The sequence below is a fragment of the Sarcophilus harrisii genome, chromosome 1 (genome assembly GCF_902635505.1).
Source record: "Sarcophilus harrisii chromosome 1, mSarHar1.11, whole genome shotgun sequence".
NCBI classification, from domain to species: domain Eukaryota; kingdom Metazoa; phylum Chordata; class Mammalia; order Dasyuromorphia; family Dasyuridae; genus Sarcophilus; species Sarcophilus harrisii.
Genome location: NC_045426.1, coordinates 130,409,515 through 130,432,857, shown reverse-complemented (window position 1 = coordinate 130,432,857; position 23,343 = coordinate 130,409,515). Strand labels below are relative to the sequence as shown.

General features: G+C 31.8%; 2 protein-coding genes across 6 annotated transcripts in view; one reads left to right on the top strand and one right to left on the bottom strand.

The window, feature by feature from the left end:
* Positions 1-14,319, top strand: part of RICTOR (RPTOR independent companion of MTOR complex 2) — a 122,633-nt gene extending 108,314 nt beyond the window's left edge. For 3 of the 4 annotated variants that reach the window (XM_031964336.1, XM_031964324.1, XM_023496123.2), the window contains 7 exons: positions 3,526-3,703; positions 5,267-5,348; positions 5,709-5,942; positions 7,612-7,764; positions 8,660-8,783; positions 9,304-9,442; positions 10,227-14,319. In XM_031964336.1, the coding sequence (XP_031820196.1) occupies positions 3,526-3,703; positions 5,267-5,348; positions 5,709-5,942; positions 7,612-7,764; positions 8,660-8,783; positions 9,304-9,442; positions 10,227-10,301 (985 nt within the window). In that variant the 3' untranslated portion in view covers positions 10,302-14,319. Of the gene's footprint in view, positions 1-3,525; positions 3,704-5,266; positions 5,349-5,708; positions 5,943-7,611; positions 7,765-8,659; positions 8,784-9,303; positions 9,443-9,708; positions 9,767-10,226 lie in introns of all 4 variants that reach the window. The other variant, XM_031964333.1, reaches the window with a different exon arrangement.
* Positions 14,320-14,920: 601 nt separating this feature from the next.
* Positions 14,921-23,343, bottom strand: part of OSMR (oncostatin M receptor) — a 66,004-nt gene continuing 57,581 nt past the window's right edge. For both annotated transcript variants that reach the window (XM_023496124.2, XM_012541429.3), the window contains exons 14-18: positions 22,978-23,157; positions 21,184-21,351; positions 19,727-19,808; positions 19,379-19,451; positions 14,921-18,519 (exon numbers count right to left, since the gene is read on the bottom strand). In XM_023496124.2, coding sequence (XP_023351892.1) covers positions 17,959-18,519; positions 19,379-19,451; positions 19,727-19,808; positions 21,184-21,351; positions 22,978-23,157 — 1,064 coding nt within the window. In that variant the 3' untranslated portion in view covers positions 14,921-17,958. The remainder of the gene's footprint in view (positions 18,520-19,378; positions 19,452-19,726; positions 19,809-21,183; positions 21,352-22,977; positions 23,158-23,343) is intronic.

Below are 23,343 nucleotides of genomic sequence, written 5' to 3'. Positions count from 1 at the left end.
TAAAGCACTTTGCAAACCTTTACAGTATTATATATAAATGATAAATTATTTTTTGAAAAAAATGTTCAGCCTCCTAATATGTATTTATATATTTTGTCACTTAGTGTTTTTCTTAAAAATGAATGAAATTCAGTAATGATCAGGGTAGAATATAGTAAGACTTTCACTCCTTAATCCTAGACACTATGCCTCTCAGTACATATTTTTTCCTTCTTCCCTCCCTCCCTTCCTTTTCCTTTTCCTTTCTGCCATATCACATAGTTGGCTCATAATTAAACTTAGTAGACCACTTATAATCTCTCACATTTTTTCCCAACTAATTGCTATCTAGTCACACACTCCTCATACTGTACTTGTGAAATCTAATCTTTTAAATCCAAATGTAAGATTATTAACTTCCGTCTCACTAGATGCACCTCAATATTTTAATCTATCAAAATATTTGCATGTTGTATCTGACATGAATTGTATAAGTAGTCCCTCTCTGCCATTTTGCATCACCTGCAAATTTGATAAGCATGCCAATTATATCTTTATCTAAATCATTGATTAAAAAATATCATACAATATAATGAGGCATTACAGACCACAGGAAGGAAAGTTTCGAGCCTCAACTTTTGATGAACTTTATTGAGAAGAGGTAACATGACTTGTGCCACTTAAAAACAACTGAACTAGGACTTAAAACTACACATTTGCTGGCATCAAGAAAGGTCTTTTCTCTTTCCCCACTCTAATCTCTAGGCCAGGGCTATTTAAACTTTTTCTACTCATTACCTTTTTTAGCCCAAGAAATTTTTATTTGACCTTGGATATATACTTTTGGGTCTAAGCTATTTAGTTCTTAGTCTCCCTAATTGTAATATTTTCCTATTTTTTTCTACAAAAATAGCATACAATACTTTATCAAATGCTTTATAAAAATGAAAGTATTATATCTACTGCATTTCCCTGTTATGACAGTTTAACAAGCCTCTCAAAAAAAAAAAAAGGTAAGTCTGGCAAGACTTATTTTTGATGAAGCCTTGCCAATCCATAGTTATCTTCCCATTTTAAAAAAAATGATCACTAACTTGTTAAACCTTGGGGGGTGGGGGAGGAATGAAATCCTTAGTTTCACACTGAAGGTCCTTCGCTTTCTAGTTCCTCTTACCTACTTAACCAGTTTTATTTTGTATATATCCTCTGTCTATTATACATTCCAGCAAACTAATCTTCTAGTTCTTCTTGAACTTAATGCCTACATAAATTTTTGTAAGCCATAGTCCTAACCCTTTAATGTAATTTGTCCTCCTCTTTGCCTTGCAGTTTTCTTATCTTCCTTGAAGGCTTACCTCAAATGCCAGCCCCTCTATGTAGCTGTCGTGGATTCACCTAACTAAGAGTATATATATTCTCCCAGAGTACCTTGTTTGAATTTTTCCTCTGTCTCAGTTGCTTTTTTACTAAGGCATGGAAAGATTTAGTCTGCATTATTAGATAAAATCATAGATGCCTGCAATGATGTCTCATACCAGTGCTTCATTGTGGCATGAATATTTTGGAGACTCTCCCAGTAGATCATAAGCTCTGATCCCACCAAATTTGAGCATTGTCCTAGTTTATTAGCTTAAATAAGTGATAGAATGTAGGCTACCAGGTGATAAAATATTCTGATTAATCCAACTTATTTTAAGATAAATGGAGGGGAATATCCAATTAGTTGAAATCAATGATCTTTTGAAGTATCAGAGTAAGAAGTAAACTAGAGCAAAGCTTCTTAAACTGTAGGTCATAACCCCATGGATGGTTACATAACTGACTGTGGGTATCAAAAAATTTGGCAACAGTAAAAGGGATCAAATAGTCTGCCAAGATTTGATTTTTTAATGTAAAAATAAATAATTATATCCATCTCATTAGTATGCAAATTTGCTTTAATCTTTAAGAAGTGGTAAAAAAAAAATTATGTGTATACCAATTTGTATACCTGTTTTATATATACTTGTATACCCGGGGTCCCATAAAAATTTCTCAAGCTAAAAGGGATCATGTGTGAAAGAAACCTTGGTTTAGAGGTTAGAGTAGGGTAAGAGAAAGCATCTTTTTATTCCTTGATTCAGAAAACTTTAGATTTAAATCCTAGTTCTGCTATTTTGTAAATGGTAGATTTTGCACATCATGTTACATCTCAGCCTCTGTTTTCTGTTTGTGAGGAGTAATACTATTTCTCAGAGTTGTTATGAAAATCTAAAACTCTGAGTCAACAATATAAAATGCTATATAAATATGAGCTATAATGATGTTGCAAAATAAACTTAGTGTTAGAGTTTTGAGCCCCTTGCAAAGGCAGAAAAAATATAAATATAACCAATTGCTTTGATTTGCTTTCTTTCCATTTTGGTATCCAGAAGATTTATTACATATGTGGTAAAGAATATTGTTTGGATGTAGGTTGAATTAAGTGGAAGATCACTGAGATTGGAAGATCTTTCCGTATTTTGAGGTTCTGGACAACTTTACTCAGACTTGTCTTTGCAGACATCATTTGCCTCTGTTAGACTGTAAGCTCTTTGAGAGTAGGGACTGTTTTTAAAATTTGCTCATTTATTCTTAGCACCTGTTATGGTACCTTTCATATAGTTGGTTCTTAATATATGTTTATTGAATTGGACTTTTAATTGTATTATTAATGAACTAGCTCTTATAAATCATGAAAAATTTTAATTGACTTCTACTATGCTAGAAATTTTGTGAGAAAATAATTAAAAGATTTTAAGACACCCAGGTAATTCAGTGAATAGAGCACTACGCCTAGTGTAAAGAAGACCTGAGAAATCCAGATTCAAAACACTTAGTAGTTGAATGATCCTGGAAAAATCATTCATTCAACCTTTGTCTGTTTCAATTACTTTATTGAAAAAATGAGAATAATACTACTTCTCAAGATTGTTGTGAGGATAGGATAATGTTTGTAAAACTTTGAAAACCTTAAAGTGGTATAACAATGATAGTTATTAGAAAGTAATTGTTCTTATTCATAAATGTTGTGTTTTATACAGTTATTGGTAGAAGTGTCCTTAGATCTATGAACCCCCAAACAGTCTCTTAAATTACTTTGTTTTATGTGCTAGTGATGTGTGGCCCCAGACTACAATTCTGACTTTTGAGAGGTTTCAAGAATTAAAGGTAAAAGTAGTATTTGGCAGCTGGGAATTATCTAGTTCTCTGCACTTGTAAAAACTTTATTGTCATGAAATATGATTACCTATGTTTTGATATCACTTAAGGCTATTTTAGGTAGCTTATTGGGATATTTAATAAATACTAATAATACTATAAATAAGCGTATCATAAAGTAGCTAATCTGTAAAAATAAAACACTAGAAATATCTAGTGTTGTTTAACTACCTCAAGTAGTTTGATTGATAGATTTTTACATTTCCTCTTACATCTTTTGTTAAACTTGGACAAAAGTACAAATTCCTTTGTGTATTTAAGATGATAGACTAATTCAGTGGTTTTTTATTCTTCATGGTATTTTAGGTTCATGAAAGCTTTAAGTTATGCTTCATTAGATAAAGAAGATCTATTAAGTCCTATTAATCAAAACACACTGCAACGCTCCTCCTCAGTTAGGTCCATGGTGTCCAATGCTACTTATGGTAGCTCAGATGATTACATTGGACTTGCTCTTCCCGTGGACATCAACGAAATATTCCAGGTATATTCATAAATGTATTTTTTTCCTTTAAGAAATAGCACTGCAATCAATATTGATTTTTTTTTTTTAATAGCCTTTTATTTACAGGATTTATACATGGGTAACTTTACAGCATTAACAATTGCCAAACCTCTTGTTCCAATTTTTCACCTCTTACCTCCCCCCACCCCCTCCCCTAGATGGCAGGATGACCAGTAGATGTTAAATATATTAAAATATAACTTAGATACACAATAAGTATACATGACCAAAACATTATTTTGCTGTACAAAAAGAATCAGACTCTGAATTATTGTACAATTAGCTTGTGAAGGAAATCAAAAATGCATGTGTGCATAAATATAGGGATTGGGAATTTAATGTAATGGTTTTTAGTCATCTCCCAGAGTTATTTTTCTGGGCATAGCTAGCTCAGTTCATTACTGCTCCATTAGAAATGATTTGGTTGATCTCGTTGCTGAGGATGGCCTGATCCATCAGAACTGGTCATCATCTAGTATTGTTGTTGAAGTATAATATTGATTTTTTTGTAATTATCATTTTAAATTATATGATGAAAGGAATTTTCAGGTAAAAGTCCTATTTTATATATATATATATGTATGTATGTATATATATATATATATATATATATATATATATATATATATATATATATAAATAAATATATATATAAAATATATATACATACATACATACACACACATACACACATATACATTATAATATACTTTCACCGTGCCTCTGGGATATCTTTTTACTTATCCTCTCAAACCATAGCATATTCTTTTTCCTTTTGTATTCTTACTGCTTTTTAGTCTGATGTAAATTCTTTACTGTTTTGGGGGAGTTGTGTGTTTGTTTATTTTTTTTATTATTATTAAGACATCCAGAAGTTCCCAGTGCTTCTTTGGGTAACACTGGGTTAAGGATTTCACAAGTGCCATGAATTCTATCATCTTACCTGCGCCTTCTCATATTAGAGCAGGCATAATTTTTTTCCAGTAGCCAGTCAAAATTCATAGAATGTAAGAATTTTGGTTGCTATTGTCAGCTTTATGAATAGAGGAAGTAGAATGACACCCAGAAAGAACATAGCTTCAGATGTGAGAGGACTAGAATTAGCATTTTTGATCTGCACTTTACAGCCTTTGAGCACTTAGTCAAATACCTTTGTCTCTTTGGAACTCAAGTTCTGGAAAGTGAGGAAATTGAATTTGATGTTCTCTAAAATACTTTGCAATTTTAACACTATACTCTTACCCATTAGATCCATTCTTGCTTGGAATAGGATACTTTGGGAATTAAAGAGCTATTCAAATAGAAGCTTGATGGCCAGATTTCATGTATGAAGTTGAGGGAAATTTTGTTCTATACTAATTAAAACTAGATGATAGTGGAGGTCCCTTTTAAATTTGAAAAGCTATAACTATGAATGATATTCTTTTAAATGTTTACATTGTAGACTTGTGTGCTAATAAGCAACTTTTTAAAGTATCATTTGTTTTGAGAAGTTATTTTCTTTCTGGAGACAGTTCCCATGATTTTATTTCAAAATTTTAGGTAAAGGATATTCCTTATTTTCAGAAGAAAACTGTACCTCCATGTGATGATCGTGTTGTGAGAGTATTACCTGATTCAGGAGGTAATAAGTATTATTTATTCTATTCATAACTTTTGATAGATATCATATTATAATTTATAATCACATGTTTCAAATGTAAAATTTTTTTGAGGGATAAGCTTTTGATAATTTTAGGAATTTTTCTTTCTATGTCACCTTAATTGCAAATTTATAATGCTTATTCACAGAGTTTTGTAAACAAATATTCTGTATATTTGCAAACAAATATGTTGAAGCAAACAAGTCAGTTTCCTTCTTTAAAAAGTAATACTTGAAATGCCTTGGAAATATTGATACTTGGAAAGAAGCTTTGTTTGTACCAAAATGCTTTTTAGTTCTCATGTCATTTTTTCCTTGTGTTTTATTTTTGCCTCTGAGTAGGTCTTCCATCTGGTACTGGAGACCTTATAAAAAGTCCATTTCAGATGCTCCGACAGCAGATTAGTCTCACCGAAATAATGAATACAAGCCATTCAGATGCTTCTCAATTTTTAGAAAATACAGAAGACACAGGACTACAAGAGCACACAGATGATAATTGTCTTTATTGTGTCTGTATCCAGATTCTGGGTTACCAACACAATAACCAAGTGGACTCAACCTATACTCACACAGGTTAGTTTCTGTTCAGGTTCGGGAGCTCTCTGAAGTAAAAGCTATTTCTCTAAGACATGAAATAGGAACAAGTTTTTCAATGACTTTTTCTCTCATAATTCAATAAATCACATTATTTTTAAATGGTGGTATCCATACTTTTAAACTCCCTCTTAATATTACTGTAAACTTACAAATTTGTGTTAATCTTGTCATTCACAACAGAACTAAGGAAGAAAGGGAATCATTTCATAAAAAATAGCGTAATAAAAATTTGGCAAGATCTTTAGTATACATTTGGGAAATGAGATCTCTGTTTTCAAATCTTAAAACTCTCTATAGTGATTGAATAGTCTCAGAAGCCATATAGAGGTATTCCCAAAAAGTAAGGTAGAACTTAAAACTAAAGTGTTCATGGCTACCATGTAGTAAAAAGTTAGGCATACAGTCATAGAGCATTTTAATATACATCCATGATGAAACAACTTACTTTTCAAAATTTGGATTTAGTTAAATTTTTTAAGAGGTAATTGGTATATAAATTACATGTCACCTAATGTTCTAATATTCATGATTTGAATATTTATGTTTCCTTTTTCCTTCATTCAATTATAAGCTGCTTTAGATCAAGAACTATGCCTTTTAGTCAACTTTGTATTCCTAGCTAACACATTGTCTTGTATGAATTTGGTTTTGTTTCATTTTAACTTATGCTTTCACCGTGTAGGAAACTCTCAGTTTAAAATTTCCTTTTCTACAGGACATGGGGGATGTGATAAAGCAACTTTCTGAAATATTTCATTTTAGAGAGGGGATCATAATGAAATCCAGGTTTTCCTAGAGCTTATGCTAATTATCTACTACTCCATAAGGCCTCTCATTTCCTAAGTGCCTTGTTGATAGTAGGAAATGGATAAATGACATTCATGGCTTTTAATTGATTTTTATTGGGAGGGAGGAGCAGAGAAAGTTTGCCTTCAATCAAATAATAGCTCAGGAAAATGCTTATGCAGTACAATAATGCATATCTAAAAAAATGATACTCCCTCAGTTCATTTAGCTCACATTTACACTAATTGTCTTTTTTTCTTTTAAATTAAGAGTATTTTATTTTTCCAAATACATCCAAAGATAGTTTTCAACATTCACTTTTGCAAAACCTTATACCAATTGTCTTAAAGTATATTTATCATGAAATGGAGTTTGTAAATTATTAAACATTTAATATCTGAGAAGTAAGTTTTCGATAAGTAAGTTATATCATCTACATTTGCTCTTCAGATCTTCAGAGTGTGTTTGTTAAAAATGGAAAGAACTAAAAGCAAACCAAACCCTTAGAAATAATCTTATGGAAAAGATAAATTTCTTGTGTAAATTAGCTATGAGTAGTGTTTGTGGCTACCATGTAGTAAAAAGTTAGACATACAGTCATAGAGCATTTTAATATACATCCATGATGAAACAACTTACTTTTCAAAATTTGGATTTAGTTAAATTTTTTAAGAGGTAATTGGTATATAAATTATATGTCACCTGATGTTCTAATATTCATGATTTGAATATTTGTTTCCTTTTTCCTTCATTCAATTATAAGCTGCTTTAGATCAAGAACTATGCCTTTTAGTCAACTTTGATTTAGTGACTAAATCCTAAAGTTTCTTCAATTAAATTAGTAGTTTGTTTTCTTCAGACTTTTCAGACATCCCATATTCTGATTGGTGTGGGCAGAGCATCCACAATCACCTTGATGTCGTTTCTTCAAAGTTTTCTGGGATTTCAGGATGCAGTGATGCTGTATCCCAGGGTTCAGCCAGTAGCACCAAGAGTACAGAACTGGTACTAGGTAAGTTGCAGAGCCATGAGGAGAAAAAAAAGCATTAAAGCAACTTTATATTTTAATAAGTAATTATATACAGCATTTGTATGAGAAGTACTATGCAAAATTTTAAATCTGTCTTCATTCTTGATGTCAGGTTTTTTGAGTTACTTAAGTTACTTTATGGTTATTCCTTTGAGGTAACTCTTCCTTACATCTGATCATTTGACATGTCCAGTTCATTCTACATCTGTAAGATGTTTTTTATTCAATCTCCTCTTGATGTATCACACTGGTTCAAACCTTTAAGATCTCTTGTAATATTTTAATATAATGTAATGTAATATAATATAATATAATATAATGTAATGTAATGTAATATGATAAACTAACTGCTCTCACTATCTTTAGTCTTTCTCCACTTTATCCATTCTTCATATAGTAGCCAAAATAATCTTCCTAAAGTAGAAAGCTAACTATATTACTTCCTAGTTTAAAAAAAACTTCATTGCTTCTTGGTTATGATGCTTTCATGAGCCTATCCTTTAAAGCTCTTTCTTTCTTGTATATTAGCATTTCTCTTTGAGATCAAGAATTATCAATTTAAAAAATTCTTTATACTTCCACCACCTGGTGGTGCTTTTTACATGATAGATATTTAAATGTTTGAATTGTTGATGAGTATACTAAACTTTTGCAGCCATTATATTTTCACTCTTTTTTGGGGGGGAAGAGGGTTGCATAATTATAAAGATTTTTGTGCCAGATGAATATTAATTGATTTTGTAGAATTTATTAGTATTAAGAAACACTCTGAGGCAATTAAATGATTCTGAATACAACTGTGATTCATAATAGCTTACTTTTCCCAAAGGGGAAAATACATTAAACTTTACCCTTAAAAAAATAATTTTTATTTCAGGAGTCAAGTCAATTCCAGATGATACACCGATGTGCCGTATACTTCTTCGAAAAGAAGTGCTAAGATTAGTTATCAACTTGAGTAGTTCAGTAGGAACTAAAGGTCATGAAACAGGACTTTTGACGTGAGTAAATTAAAATGCAAACTAAATTCACCTATAGTATTTGTTCTGCTTTTACAATTTTTCCTGGCTTCAAGAAGAAGTAATAAAAAAATTTAATTGCTTTACAAAATTTTTGATAGATTAAATTTAATTCCCCTTCCACTTGTTTGTAAAACTTTTAGAAAACTTTTATCCAAGGCAAAATCACCTCATGCTGCATGAAAAGTAGGAAATTCAAAGAAGTTTCATCATTATGTTTAATTTTTTCTTTTAGGATGTTAGTCTATTTAAGAAGATAACTAAAGTGGTTTAAGAACAATGTTAAGTTTGAATGTAATTTTTTTCCTCATTAAAAAAATCTGAGAGGTCTCTTTTCCTGTTAAAATTAATTAATTTAAAAAATTAATCCCATAGTCAGTATTTAATCAATGACTGGTATTTATATTTGAAAAATTCTTTATAATTAGGAACTATTTATTTTAAAAGGTGTCATGATAAATTGATATTTTTCTCTTTTAACAAATCTTTTCTTTCATTTTAGAATTAAAGAGAAGTTTCCTCAAGCATTTGATGACATATGTCTCTACTCTGAGGTCTCCTATTTGTTATCACACTGTACTTTTCGACTGCCATCTCGCAGATTTATACAGGAGTTATTTCAAGATGTACAGTTTTTACAAGTAAGGAGAAGTAGAAGTTGTACTTTATCAGTGCTGACAATGAATAAAAGTTCTTAAATGTTCAATTAAATAAACTGGGCATTTATTAATTGCCTGCTGTTGTAAAATACTGTGCTAAACACTGGGCAAAGACCAAAACAAAATAGTTCTTATTCTCAGGGAACTTATATTTGGGGAAAGGGATACAGTTTGTTAATAGATAAGATAATACAAAGTAATTTGGGGAAGTACTGAAAATAGGGATTTTTTTTTCACTTTCTTTCTAGATGCAAACTTGGAAGCTGGTAGTCCACTATTTGATCTCAAGGAATAGAAACAAAGCTTGTAAGGTTTATTGATAATAATACAAATCATCAGTAATATGCACAAAAAGTACATCTGTTAATTAGTGTTACCATCCTCACAATTTTTCAGCTAGTGGTTTTGGTCCCTAAGAGGCAAAACATCAGACATGATAAATAGTTTTAACTTTTCTGTCCAGAGAATGACAGGTACCACTGTTTTACACTCAGGAGGATAAAAGGAACTAGAACCTTTTTGATATGCACTGTTCTTTTTTTGAACAGTGACCTTTTGAATGTATCAGTCATGCCTAGGATGTACATACCACAGGGGTTATTAGATTTTTTTTTTTCACATCAGGTGCTTAAAAATGTGTAGTCAGCTGTCATTGCATCATTTTCCTTCTACATGTGGGACCCTTCAGGCTTCCCCCCAGTATACAAATTCCCCGTCTGGCAATATTACACCAGAAATTATTAATGGTTTATTATTTTGTTTCTAGATGCATGAAGAAGCAGAGGCTGTCTTATCAACTCCACCAAAGCAACCTATAATTGATACATCAGCTGAATCCTGACCTCATCTTAATATGGTGTATCTCTTTGGACTTACTGAAATCCTCAGAAAAACCTCACTAACTGGACAACAAAGACAGGAGCATCTCCTGTAGCTTGTTCCAGTAGTTCCTGGTACATGAACAGTATGAACTGCAGATTCTTTTTCCCCAGCAGAAACTTTCTTCCCCATATATATCTTTTGGGGATATCATTCATTACCAGTTTTATGAATTAAATTTACCAACCAAATGTATGCGAGAGCCAAGCACTGAACACCTATACAGATTTTTTTTTTTAATTTTTAAAAACATAATGAGAGTTGAACAATAATAAGATAGTATGAAGAATCACCCTTTTACAGGGGTGATTCTGAATTCTTCTTAGAGTAAATAGAAAGATGCCTTGTTTGTTAACTAACTCATATATACCAGGAATCCACAATTCTCAAGGCTACATCTTCCACACTGGGATGTGCTATAACAGCTGGTGTTTGGGAGTTAACTTTGGACCTTCTACATTTTTCTTAATGTTTGTAACACTACTTGAGAGGTTTGTAACCTCAGACTGAAAGAAGAGCCTCAGAGACCTGGGACTTTTAACTTATTTTAATATTACTATAATTGCAAATGGTTATTTTGATTTTCAGTCTCTCAGATTTCGTTGCAATGTATTATAGGTTATATGAATCAGTTAAGGTTTTTCACTACAATTCCCAATTAAATCAAGAGTTAATTTTAATTAAGTTGAAATAAAGTCATTTGGTCTTTACATATTTCTGTTCATTTTCATATTCTTAACATGCCATTTTTCTCAGTGGGAAATTGAACAAGTATTATTTATTGACATTTGACTTCAGTGTAAAAATGTAAGAAAATTATTTCTGAATCTTGTGAGAAGACTGGGTTTGTAGAATATTTCCACATTCCATGGGAAAAGCAGAGCCATATTTCCTTAAATGTTGCTTTAATTAATGAGACTTACAATAAAAATTGTAGTGAAAAGCCTTAAATACCAAATTTTGAAGCAGCAGTACTTTAATTTTTATACCAGTATTCTTTCTGAAATTTTTTTGCACAATTAAATGCAGTGATAGATGAGTTAAGAATAAAGTAATTGACTTTATTACATTATTAGTGATCTTGCTAAGTTGATGAGGGCAGGGTTTTTTTTTTTTTTTCCTTAAAAAAAAAAAAAAAAACTTTTTAATGTATCTAAAGATACCTGGAAGTCTTTACAGGAATTAACTACATATATGCAAATTTGTATATAAAATAGCACGAAAATCTTCATTAGAATGCTTGTGATTGAAAGGAATTATCATTTTTGATATATATATATATATATATATATATGTATATACACACACACACACACATATACATATGTTATATAAAAAATATCCAGCTGGACTGAATTAGGACACTTTTTTTTGAAGACCATTCAGTTTTTATCATTTTTTTAAAATAACTGTCAGCTTTGACAGTTGTGACATTAATTCATGGCTGCCTCATATATTGAAGATCCTGATTTTAAGCGATTTGTTCTTTGAGATGTATGTAAATAGCCCTTTGAACTAGAAAGTAAATCCCACCTGTAATTTCCCAGTTGGACAACTATTTTATTTTATTTACTGGCACTGAAAGTTTTGTTGGGATGAAATACTTCATCTCACTATATAACACTTCTTGGACTGCACTTCAATGAATTGTTTTTGTGTGCACTGTATAGCAACTTACATCAGAACAGAAAAGCTGCAGGATTACAACTGCTTCTTCTAGAATTTGGCTTGAGTTTCTCTCATAAAATCCAATTGAAGGAAAAGCAGAAATAATTTGGTTCAACTTTTCATTTATCACTAGCCCGAAGAGTTTCTGTAACATATTTGACAGTACTTTAAAAACTTGCCTGTTGACTTGGTCTTTGGGCTTGAAAGATTAAATTTAATTCTCCAAAGAACCAATTGTCAGAAATATTAGACCAAATAGTGGTTAAAAACTCCAAAGGAAATAATGTAGTGATCCTCCCCAAAATGGGATTCATATGCTTTAGACAGTAGTTTCAAACTACCTCAGTTAGAATAGACTATAAAATTTGTGGTTTAAGCCCTCATGAATTAAACCATTAACTCATGTTTGTTTTTTCTTCCCAGAAGTTAAAGCATAATTTAGTGACCTAAACAGTTTTTGACCAGTATTCGATAAGAAATTTAAACTGTCGTTTTTATCTATAGCATTTAGTTTGGAGAAAACCATGTAGTTCTCTGGTTATCGTTGAGGTTCTAAGGGAATAAACTGTCTGTACTTAGAAAAATCACTGTGCTCTTTGGTTAACACTTGGATTCATTGGTGGGCTTTTAATTTGAGAACTTTGAGAACTGATATCAAAGGTAGCCTTTTATGATGGAAAATGCATATGCCAAGTGCTTGATGTAGATGTTTAAAAAAATAAAATCGTAGTTGAAAAGGTTAGGAGTGGTGTCAGTGGTAATAAATAATATTTGAGAAAATCACTTAGTTGATATTAACAGAATATAGATTACAAGAATAATGTCAGTACTCTAGTTTTTCAAGATATGGAATTTTTAGAATAAATTTTAGTTCAGATAAAATTGTATTGCTCACTAATAGAACGAATTGTTGAAAAAATTGGGAGGAATTTTGGCAGGTTATAAACTGTGAATTTCTAATATTGTAAAGTGAATTGTCATTTCCAATTGCAAAATTTGTTTCAAGAGCAATTAATCAACGTCTTGTAATTAGATCCTATTTAGATAGTTATAAATAAGGAAATCAGATACAGAGCTTTCATAATAATCTGAAAGTTCTTAACATTGACATTTTTGTTATCTATGTTTAGGTGGATACAAGAGGCAGAGATAAACCCCATCTCTAGTCTCCACCCCCAAAGTTCTTATAAATATTGTTTGTGCAGTAAAATTCTCTAAGATAAAAAGAATATATGCATTAAAAATAGGTTTGTAGGCCACTTATGCACTGTTAAATAAAATACCCTCAGAAAGAAAGATGTGTATACCAGATAAATGGATCAATTCTTGACAAGCAAAAGCTTTATTAATTTACATTTCTTTAGCTTGACTAATTTTTCAGGGCGGGGTAATTATAGCAAAGTGTTCAGCTATGATGGGGAAACATATGTAGAATTACCTACTGCTACTTAATGCAAAATTTTGTTCAGTAACATTCAAAAGATACATTTTGCATACCTTAAAGCACATATCATTAAGCAATAAATACAAATTTAACACTTTTTTTTTTAATCTAACAGATCTGCAGTTGTTGCATGCTAATTTATATAACAAAAGCTTTGTAAATTAGCCTGCTTTAAGAATAGCCTTAGGAAACTTCCTTGGAAAAGGTTTTTCCCTGAGAGATAATGTGAAGTATTGAATGCTTCCAATTCTGTTTTTGATGCACAATCCGTTATTACATGAACATGGAAAAAGTGAATTTCTTAAATCAATTGTATGAGAGAAATTTTAATGAAAATTAGCTTTTTGGAATGAAAGAATATTTGTTATTGAAAAGATCTTCCATGATGTAAGTTAGATGATCTCCAGTCATATGAATTTCACTCCCATCTTTCCATATATACAAAATGCATTGTTAAATAAACACTTTGATTTCACTACAGTGAGGTTTCCTTATTAGTATATACCAGAGAAATCAAATAGTTAGGCTTATGAAAACAAATAATTGGAACATTTAAACATTGCCACAAATAATTTCCTTTGTTTTTAAATTCCTGGTTTCCAGGGAATTCTATTCATTCACAATAAGTCTGTTTGTGAAACATGGACTTTTTTCCTTTGGACTATTTTTATAAAGTAGATAGATTGATAGCTATGCCACAGCATGCATAAATTGCACATTTTGCTTGACTTCCTTTGTAAAATACCTATTTAATTTGAGAAATGTAATTTATGCCAAAAAGTTTAACTTGCAATTTTGCCACTGAATAGGTTGATTTAGCACAAAATGCAAAGTCTGGCGAAGTGGGGGGAAGGAAAAACATTTCATCTATGTAGTTGAAAAAATGTTGCAATACTGGTCTGTCAGTAACCCTAAAGCTCTATTGTAAGAGATTGGTGTAAATTAATTGTTTTAAAGAGTGGGAAGGGATTGTGAAAATCTCAGACTTATTCTCCCTCCCCATGCGGTTTTTCTTTTTTTTTTTTTTTTTTTTTTTTTTTTCCTTGTTTTTTAATTTAGTAATACGCTGCTACATATTTGGAGGTTCTAGTGTTTGTAGGTCACTGAACAGACATTGAAATCTGATTTATATTGTATACCTGTAACATAGAAAGAAAAAGTATTTATATATTTTCTGTAAGAATATTTCATTGAGCTGTGTATAATTTAAACAAAGAGGTTTGTTCCCAAATGGTTTTGCCCACCTTGATTTTTTTTTGGTGGTTTTTGTATAGTGTGTACAGTTTATGTCTCTGGGCATTAAAAGCCTCCTGAAACGTAATCTTATCAAAGGGATATGTTGTTAATAAAATGTACTTAAAATTTTTAAAGTGGTACTGTTTTCTTTTAATTTAAGAAATGGAAATGACTATAGGTATAACTTAAAAGAATTGAATTGGATTATAATGCTTCTTAAACAACTACTACCAGACAAAAGTATTTTTTCCCAAGCCACAAATTGATATCTACGTCAGTAATAGGTATCAGTAACATGTAGTTGTGACATTTAGCATTTTTCTCCCGAAAGCTTTTTTTTTTTTTTTTTTTGGTAATAATTTTGAAAAAAACTCAGTCTTTCCTAGATATCTGTGATCACTTGGGCATGGGAACTGCAGGAACTTCACCTTTTGGATGAAGCAACACTCTCTTTTAAAAACAAGTAATATTCCTAGTGTTTTTTCCTTTTGAAAATTTTATCATTCCTTTTTGTTCTTGGATGGCTTTTTTGGTGAAAATATTACAAGAAAAACTGCCTGGAATTCAACTCATTTTGATCAATAAAATATTGCAATATTATTTTTAAGACTAATTGTAACAACTTTATAGCATAAGTTATGTTCCAATTTTATAGTGTAAATCCAAACAAAAAATTTTAATAGAAGAATTAGCTTTGTGATTATGTATAAATAACTTGATTTAACAATTTGGGGAAAGGGAGGCTGGTGATTTAACATTTCAGTACTGTTCCAATACTGGTTTGTTGCTTTAATATATATGGAAAAGTTCACCATGAAGCAAACTTCTGTGGATCAAATCATTTTTATATTGAATTCCAACACAAAGTTGAAAGTGTGTTGCAATTAAGATGCCACTTTGTGTGAAAAATCATGATAATGTAGCTAGCCTTTTGAAAATCACATTTAAAAAGAAGAAAGGGTAGTTTATACAAAGAAATAGTGTAGTTTACTAGGAGACAATGAAATCCTCTAGCAGTGTCTAGCCCAGCCTGTGGAAGAATAATGGGAAATCCCTAGATTAAAGGGAAGCCTTCTGCTTCTCTGAGTCAACAGAACTTTCCAGCTGGCATTAAAATGGGCAGAGTCTGGAAGTTTACTTTTGCATAGATACAAACCCAGGACAGAAACTTGCAGAGCTCAGACTAAAGGGTTGACAATCAGACATCTGTAATCAGGCCACTTGTGGAATGCTGAAAGTTTGCAGGTCACTAGCCTGTCCCTGAGATCTGGAATAACAATACACAATATATCAAGAAAGCAATAGGATCATCTTCCCTCAAGAAATGTGGCCAAGCTCAGCCCTAATATCAAATCTGAAGTCAGGAAGAATGGAAAAACAAAAAGAATCCTACCCTAACTGGCTATTTTTGGTAACACAGATTCTCCAACACCCAGATGCAGAAGAGAATGACTCCAGAACATCCTTAAGCAATGTGTCAGAAAAAATACAGCTTAAGTGTAGATGCAACTAGAATTCCTAGAAAAACAGAAGCAAAATCTTAAAAATAAATCTTTGTATAAAGGGGAAGTACTTAAAAAATTGGAGGAAATGAGAATTAATGAAAGAGTTGGAAAACTATTTGACAACTTGATATGAATTACAAAACCTTTCCCAAACAACAAACTCTCTGAAAACTTAAACAGAAATCATTGATTTCATGAGGCAATAAGAAATACTCAAAAGACAAAAAGTTGGGGGGAAATAATAAAAGAAATATAAGGCATCTCATCCCAAAACCAAATGTTGTTTACAACAGATTAGTGAAAAAAATTAAGAATTACTGGCTTTTCAATGCCATGACCAAAGGACCTAGACATCCTATTTTAAGAAACTTAAAATTGTCCAGATCTCTTAAAACCTGAGGACAAAGTAGAAATTGGAAGAATTTACCTTCTGAAAGAAACCTTAAAATGAAAATATCTGGGAAATATAACCAAAATGAAAAGCCTTTAGTGCAAATTAAAAAAAAGTGTTGCAAGCAGCTGGAAGAAGTAATTCAAGTACCAAGCAGCTGTAGTCAAGATCACACATTATTTAGCTATCAGCATAAAGTGGATTATCTATGCTAGAAGTGGAAAAGTATATAAAGAAGTAAGAGGATATGGGCTTACAATCAAGAATAACAACCAGGAAAAATGAGTATAATTTTACAGGGAAGAAATGGATCTTCAATGAAATAGAGATCTGCTAAGCATTCTTGATGAGAAACATTTAAAATGAACATGAATGAACAATGATAAAGGACTAAATGATAAAGTACTCAGATTCAGATACAAGAAAATTATATATGATGATCTTTTATGGAGCCTAAAAGGAGTCCAATTAGATGAGCTCAGGAAATAGTTGTATTAAAGCTTGATGATCTTAAAGAAGGAAATGGAAAGAGAAGCAGGATACACTTGGGAGAGGAAAAGGGGGAAGAAATATAAGACAAATTATCTCATATAATGAGATATTCTTGATGGAAAAAGAATAGTTAGTGATGAAGAATGGCATATTTTAGGGAAAAAACTCAGTAGGAAAAAATAAAGCCAAATTATTGAAAGAAAGTAGAAGGGCCTCTGATGGTAGAAAGTGTCAATGTCCTACAGCTTGTTATAGTCACTTTAGTTTTCATTCCCTTCAGGTGTACATGCAGCCACATCATCTTCAGATCACTTCAATACATGTTCCAAAACATCAATTCCAAGATTCCTCAAAAACTCTTCCCAAAGTACCTAGCCAGAATGAATGCCCACCAAGTTGTATGCTAAAATTTTTTGCCTTGAGATTCAATTTATAAAATGAGCATCCAAGTATAATCCTTTTGTTTCTAAAGTACTAAGTGTAGGGCTCACTCAGTGGAAAAAGTTTCTCTCAGAAATGAAGTTTGAAGGTTCTGAAATGCCAATCTTAAAATCAACCTTTTTAAAAATTGAAAGATAAAGTACCTATTTGAAAATTAGTTTTATTATATGAAGAGACAGCATAGTAAATAACCTCCCTTGTATATTGTTTCTAAGTTCAGCCTTTTTTCCAAGGTAAGCAGAAGAATGTTCAAAATGTCCTTCTGGCCAAAAAGCTCAATAGGATTTCCATGGCCCTATTGGAGTCCTTTTGCATGCAGTCCTAGGCCCCTGTGCCTGACTGAACAATGATTTCAGTAACAAACATGCTTCCAGCCCATAAACACTGAGAATTTGAAACTCTTAATATCATGCAGCATGAAGATATAAAATTTGTATACTGGTTAGCATGGTTTTTCAAGCTGATCTAAAGAGGTAACTGAGATGGGTCTGTCGTCTTCTGGAAGAAGAGACAGGGCCAAGCCTGTGGACATCACCATTTGCATTTTATATTCTGAGCAGGGTGCTGCTTCAAGATTAGATGAAGTACTGCCTTTGTCTCCAGATATGGCCCCAGTTGGAGCCAACTGGGATACATAATTCAAACTGGCTTCTCCAGCAGGAATATTGTCCAATGATCCAATGTAGTCTTTTTCTGCATTTAGTAAATGCTCAGCAGGCCCCACAGATCTCGTGGGGTCAGTGGGTATCATCTGAATTTGTCTAGAAGAATCAGAGTCAGATGCATCTTGACGATAAGTGAAATTCTCAAAACAGATGCAGGTTTGAGAGTCCAAGGCATCTTTTCCTGTTGGAAGGAGGTAGAGATAGGCAGGTTTGGTGATCTCATTCCCCATAAGTAATGTCCTCGATCCCTGCATTTTACTTATTTCTGACTTGTTCACAACTTCAATGGCGTCAGGAATACAGTCACTGGTGTTCAGTGTGGCCTGGTGAATATTTCCCTGGGGAAAAAAATTAAGAAAATAACTGCTAAAGAAGGCAAATGTAACCAACTGAAGATGATGGTTTAAAAGCAAAGAATTCAAACTACTTTAAACTGTTCATTTTTAGTTTCCTACTTGGGAGTAAAGATGGACAGTACCATTTTACTATTCTTGATATTTGTCCCTCTCAAAAGTCTATTTTTAACATTTTTAAAATTAATTTTTTCAATGAACAAAAATTTGCTTTCTCCCCCTTTCCTTTGAGAAAGTAACAAAAAAAAATCAAAACATACAAATATATAATAATAAATAAAACAAATTTTGCATTGGTCATGTCAAATATAAATATATGTATGTATACATGCCATGCATGTATATATGTGCATATATGGATATATGTCTACATAATATATTTCAGAATGGAACTATGTATGTGTAATTATATATGTGTATATATTTTGTTAGGTCATGAATTCTCCCCACTATCCATAGATAGCTCTGACAGTTAATTTCCTTTTTCTCACAAATGTCTGTGATATGACCCTTATGTCTAATCCAGCTCCCCATTTAGAGCTTTTCTTGGTAAACAGTATGAAATGTTGATTTATAAGGTAATTCCTTTCAATCTGCTTCCCAGTTTTCCCAATAGTTTTTGTTGAATAGCATGGCCCTATCCCAAAACTTAATCTTTGTTTTATCAATCACTAAATTCATTTGCTCATCTGTAAAATGTATATCTAACTGTTCCACTGAGCTCCCCCTCTATTTATTAGCCTACATAAAATTGTTTTGATATGATTATTGTTTTGCAGTATCTAGTATTGCTAGGCTCCCTTCTTCCACATTCATTATGTAGTACTTTTTCACTGTTTTTCACCTTGAATTTCATCAGTGACAAGACACTGCTCTTGTAAGGATCTGGAATATCAGGGAAGCATTTCTCCTTCACCCTAGAAAAACAATAAAAGTGACATTAAATTATCAATATATAAAAACATTTCCATATGAAATAATTTTAAACAAAAAAATTATCTTTTTCTCTTCATTCATGTATACTAAAAATAGTACTAAAAACTTAGTTGAATAATCAAGTCTGTAGCTTCTTTCTCTCTTTCCTCTTCTGTTTTTTCCTCCTAGAAAATTCAATGGTTTTCAATTGAATTCTAACTGACTTTTTCTTGTTTTAATAAGGCATACCCCTCTCTAAAAGTTTCATAACACTTACCACTGAATTTTCAAGTTCAATCCGATGATGAGCAGCAGAGAAAAGAAGGCCATTGGAAATAGTATAGTCATTATTAAATTGGCTAAAGAAAGAAGAATAATTTTTCAGTGAATAACTTTTACTTCTACCATAAGCTCAATATTAAAAATAAATCTGCATGTGGAAAATAAAGTTTATTAATCCTCAGACTTTATCCATGGCAGAAATTTAATTTTTTCCCTTTCCAATATTTTCTTCATCAATATTGATATTCTTTACACATTACCTTTAAAAAAACACCACTTTATTCAATAGAGAGATAAGAGGTCAAAGGATATGAATAATATAATAAACTTATAAACCCTGGGCAGCTATATTTTTTAAAATATACCAAATTGCTAATAATAAGAGAAATGAAAATTAAATAGCCCCTTAAATTAGGAAAAAAATGGGAAGTAAGAGTGTTGGAAAGACTATAGAAAGATCAGCATATTAATATACTTAATAAAACTGCAGTTTGGTTCATTTGTTCTAGAAAATAATTTAGAATTATTCTAGAAAAGTAAGCGAATTGTTCATATCCAATGATCCAGTTATCAGACAAGTGGACAGATAATCCTCTGCTCATTTTCTTATTCAATTTGCTAGACTCTAGACAAGTGTTTTTTTTTTTTTTCCTTATGTCACTGGAAACTTGGATGGAGATTTTAAAAAAATGCTTACCTGTTTTTATTTTGCCTTCTTTCAATTCTCTCTGCTTAATTTATCCCCTATTCTTATTCCCCTTTTTCATGCCTGAAAGAAAATCCCCATCCCTACTCCACACCACCCTCAGTGACCTTACAACCCTATCTTCCCATGTGGAAATCTTTCTCTTCTTTCAAGGCCTACTTCACATCTCACCTCCTCTGTCAAGCTTTTCATGATTTATTCTATTTCTTGAGCTACTCTGACCTTCCTTACACACTCTTCCTTGAAATATATTTCCATGCATGTGGGATTGTCCTACTAGATTATAAATTCTTTAAGGGCAAAGATTGTATAATTTTTCAGCTTTGTATTCTCAGTGATTTGTACTTACTGTCTAAAAATGTTTGAATGAATAGTTGAATGTTAAATGGAAATTAACTTCAATGAATATTTAAGCTCCTAACCCATTTCAAGATACTATGTTTAAGGCTAGGGATACAAAAATAAACAAACAAACAAACAAAAAAGACAACAAAACCCATAAAATAGTTTCTGCTATGTGGGAGTATATATTAGAAGGAGGCAGAGGTGGAGGAAGAAGAAAAGTTAAAGAGGAGGAAAAGAGGAAATGGGGTTGAATAAGGAAGAGGAACAACACATACCCAAAAGGGATAATTCAAAGAAAAGAACTGATGGAGGCAAAGGAGAAATCCATATCAAGTACTGAGGAATAAACAGAGGAAGGACCAACTCCCTTCTTTACTGAGTTTTTGATTTTTCTAACTCACAGTTTTCAGGGGTTCCGGTTGTGACCTTTATAAAACTTCCAAGGCTATCTCCACCGCCCGTGTAAGCTTTAACTTCAAAGTTGTATGTTGACTTTGGCTGTAATTTTTTCACATTGAAAGTCTTTTGTTTTGTATCCGGAACTGTGTATTTACAGACTATTATATTATCTTGAAAAAGAAAAGAAAATTATCAGTTCTCTATAAACTAAGGAGAAAACAGAAGACATCAATTAAAAATTATTTTGTAAAAAAAAATAAGAGATAAGAGTTAACTTGTGCATTGTTTTTCATGATTTGAAGGAATGGCCTAGGCAGTTAACAATCTCACATGTGTCTTAAATTTTTTTTCATTCTTAAAATTTATATTTCCCTTAGGATTTTCCTAAAAGTCATTCTTTCACCATTCCCCTCTAACTCCCTCCCACAGGTCAGATTTTTATTATTTCAGGTAAAGGATATAACAAACAGACAGGCAGACACACACACACACACACACCACACACACACACACACACACACACACACAAGCATCTGGCAGCTTCAGAAAGGGAAGGGAAAGAAATAAGAATTTATATACTGCTTCCTTTGTGACAAGCCCCATGTTAAGGTTTGTTGTTGTTCAATCACTTTTCAAGCAAGCCTGACTCTTCATGACTCCATTTTTGAGTTTTCTTGATAAAATACTGGAGTGGTTTGCCACTTCCTTCTCCAGCTGATTTTACAGATGGGGAAACTGAGGCAAGCAGGGTTAAGTGACTTGTCCAAGGTTACACAACTAGGTATCTGAGTCTTCCTGATTTCATATCAGGCACTCAATCTACTTCATTTTCTAGCTCCCTACTGTGTTAAGTAGGTTTTTGGTTTTTTGTTTTGTTTTGTTTTATAAATATCTCTTTGATCTTCACAACAACTCTCTCAATCAGAGGCTATTATCATCCCCAGGAGAAAAAAAAAAAGAATGAGTTTAGTGTGTCCAATATGATTCTGGGAATAGGAAGGAGTCTGAAGAGCTAAAATAGTTTTTACTTCAGACGTGGTTTTTGACAGGATTTTGATTAATTTCACAAAAAGGGATTTGTATACTTTCCCTCTACTTTCCCATTAATAAGGTCAGCACTATTCCTGCTTTGATCTGCTTTAGTGAGTAGATGAGGTTCACTTACTACTATTTTATTTGTGTGCATACGGAGATAATGTACAAATGGTTCTAAAAGTAGAAACTAGTTGTTTTTTAAAATTAATTAAACATCCTCAGTGTAACTTTGTTTACACTATAATTTAACAATTTTTTTTTATCCTTTGTATTTCTTTTCAATTAAGAAGAATTCATTTTCTCTTTCCCCCTATCAAAAGCAACTTTATAATCAAATATGCATAGTTAAGCAAAAAAAAAAAATCCCATGTCTAAAAATTGATTTTCCATTCTGCATGTTGAATCTATTGTATCTTTCTCATCATGGTCTCTGAAATCATGGTTAAAGCAGGTGGTGGCAAAGAACTGGAAACTTAGTGTCTCTCAGTTGGATTAGAACAGAACAAAATATGGTAATGAGATGCTATTGCATGTAAGAAATGATGTACAGGATGGTTTCAGAGAAAAGTGGGGAAATGTGTACAAAGTGATACAGAATGAAGTAAGCAGAAAGAGAAAAACAAACATTGTAAAGACAATTTACTTAATTTACTCAAGAACAAAGATAAACTACCTGTCAAAAATCACATTCTAAATTGACAAATATCTTTCATATATTTAAAAAGGAAGAGATAACTTTTCCATGTCTAAGTAAGTGTTACCTGAAAAATTTTGCTTTTCTGTCTCTTGGTCACAGGATCCTCCCACTTCAGATTTCATATAAATGTGGTACCCATTAAAGAAGCCATACTGGGGTTCATCAATGCAATTATCCTTCCAATTCAAGGTCAATGACGTAGAAGCCAAATTCTCAACAGTCACAATTGGTTTGCAATCAAGTGCTAGGAAAAGAAATTGGGGGAAAAAGTTTCTTTCTTTTTGTTTTTAATTTCCAGAATGCTTTCATTCTACTCATCTTAAATGAACAAAAACAAAATTGTGAACAAAATGAAATTAAAATAAAGAAAATCTTACATGACCAAACTTAATGAAGTTTTAAACAAAATTAAAATAAATAATACTTCAAA